This window comes from Sinocyclocheilus grahami, unplaced genomic scaffold (genome assembly GCF_001515645.1).
Source record: "Sinocyclocheilus grahami isolate Dianchi unplaced genomic scaffold, SAMN03320097.WGS_v1.1 scaffold3.1, whole genome shotgun sequence".
NCBI classification, from domain to species: domain Eukaryota; kingdom Metazoa; phylum Chordata; class Actinopteri; order Cypriniformes; family Cyprinidae; genus Sinocyclocheilus; species Sinocyclocheilus grahami.
In genome coordinates, this window is record NW_015505182.1 from 7984087 (window position 1) to 7985674 (window position 1588).

Consider the following 1588-nt stretch of genomic DNA (forward strand, 5'->3'; position numbering starts at 1 on the left):
TTTTTGCCCTATTATAACCCAAAGACTATAAATAGCACACTCAGTGAATTAAATGTCCGAAAAATGATGGAAAATATGTTTTTATTTACATAACATGGCTTTCCTTTGATGTAAAGGGATTAGGCAATTAAAGGTTATTTAACAAGTACTTTTTTAAGCAGGCAAAACTTATAAAGTCTGTGAAGAATCCACATCTCATCTTTTGATGACAATGTATGCTATTCTTTCAAACAGCTCTGTGAAATATTCCTATTTTGTCACGTCATGCATCGTAAGACTCCAAATTAAATGCCAAATCAGTCTGAAATGCAGGCAAATAATAATGACATAAAAGACATTTGTGCTCAGTTTTGTCTGCGCTTCACACAGTACAGATTAAGACTAAAGTTGAGGTCTATGAACCTTGAAGAACAGCTACATGGACTGCGTTTAGCTGTGACGGCTCGTGGCAGCCACTGATATCCAGGCATGTTCACTGGTCCACATGTAAGAAGAAAACACTCAGCACATTCTAACAAAGTCTTTGACGGTAATAAATATCATCTATCTTCAGTAATCCAGACATCACAAAGATGATTTTGTCTCTGTGAACAGAGCTTGGCGGAAGCAAGGAGTGTATATTAAGCCTAATGGATCAAGGCAGGGGTCAGAGGTCACCTGCTGATCAGGAACGACAACACTGGGAATAAAATGGCTACCAGTGGAAAATTCAAAGCATTTGCTGAGCCGCATTCCATAGCGTTCTCCTGTTAAAAAGATATATAAACAGGGTTAGCAAGTGCATCGAGCAAAACTTTTTTGGTAGAGTCAAAACTTTACACAAAAGTCATTGAAAGCTACACATTCAAACACTTCATAGTTTGAACTTTCAGCTACAGAATGACTCCAAATGAGCTGAAAGCCCTGCAAGAGGTATAAAATAGTTCACTAAAACTTTTTGAGTGTACTTTCTTTCAGCTGTGATGTGGATGAGCATTTTACAGACAGAATGAATGGGGTACTTTAAAATAAAACACTGTATGATAATGAAGTACATGAACAGCAGTTTCAAAATATTGGAAAACTTTACAGTAGTTTAAAATCTGGTATGGTGCTGGTCATCAAAAGCAGAGTTTTAATAATACAACATCATGCATTATGTACCTCTAGATGAAATGGATGACAGGACTGTGGCCGTCTGCGATCCTTTTGAAACTTCAGTCTGTCGCACTTCAGAGACTCATTATGTGCTCAGAGGTCAAGGCTGATAATTATACAAATACTCATGCTATAACATCACATTCTACAAGCAGATGTTTATTTGGTTTATAAAAAGGATATAAATAATCTCAATGGGCTCCATGGTAACCGGAGGGGCAGAGCTACAGTCACATTTATTCTCAACAACCACCATGAACAGGTTACTGCTGGGAATCTGCTGAATTACAAAGGTCCTGAGTGGGGGAAAAAAATACAAAAAAGATGTGCGATTCTTGTTCACAAAACCTGTAGAAGTGGTCATCCCTCACCTTTTCATTTTGGGTGAACTATCCCTTTAAATATCTTCAGAATCAGAATTAGAATGAGCTTTATTGCCAGGTATGTTTAC

General features: G+C 37.4%; 1 protein-coding gene across 1 annotated transcript in view; it reads right to left on the reverse strand.

Annotated features, from left to right (window-relative positions):
• Positions 1 to 423: 423 nt before the first annotated feature.
• LOC107581790 (voltage-dependent calcium channel subunit alpha-2/delta-3-like) overlaps positions 424 to 1588 on the reverse strand; it is a 39832-nt gene continuing 38667 nt past the window's right edge. Inside the window, exons 33-35 of the mRNA XM_016267442.1 lie at positions 1321 to 1433; positions 1144 to 1226; positions 424 to 746 (exon numbers count right to left, since the gene is read on the reverse strand). Of these exons, the coding sequence (XP_016122928.1) occupies positions 654 to 746; positions 1144 to 1226; positions 1321 to 1433 (289 nt within the window). The 3' untranslated portion in view covers positions 424 to 653. The remainder of the gene's footprint in view (positions 747 to 1143; positions 1227 to 1320; positions 1434 to 1588) is intronic.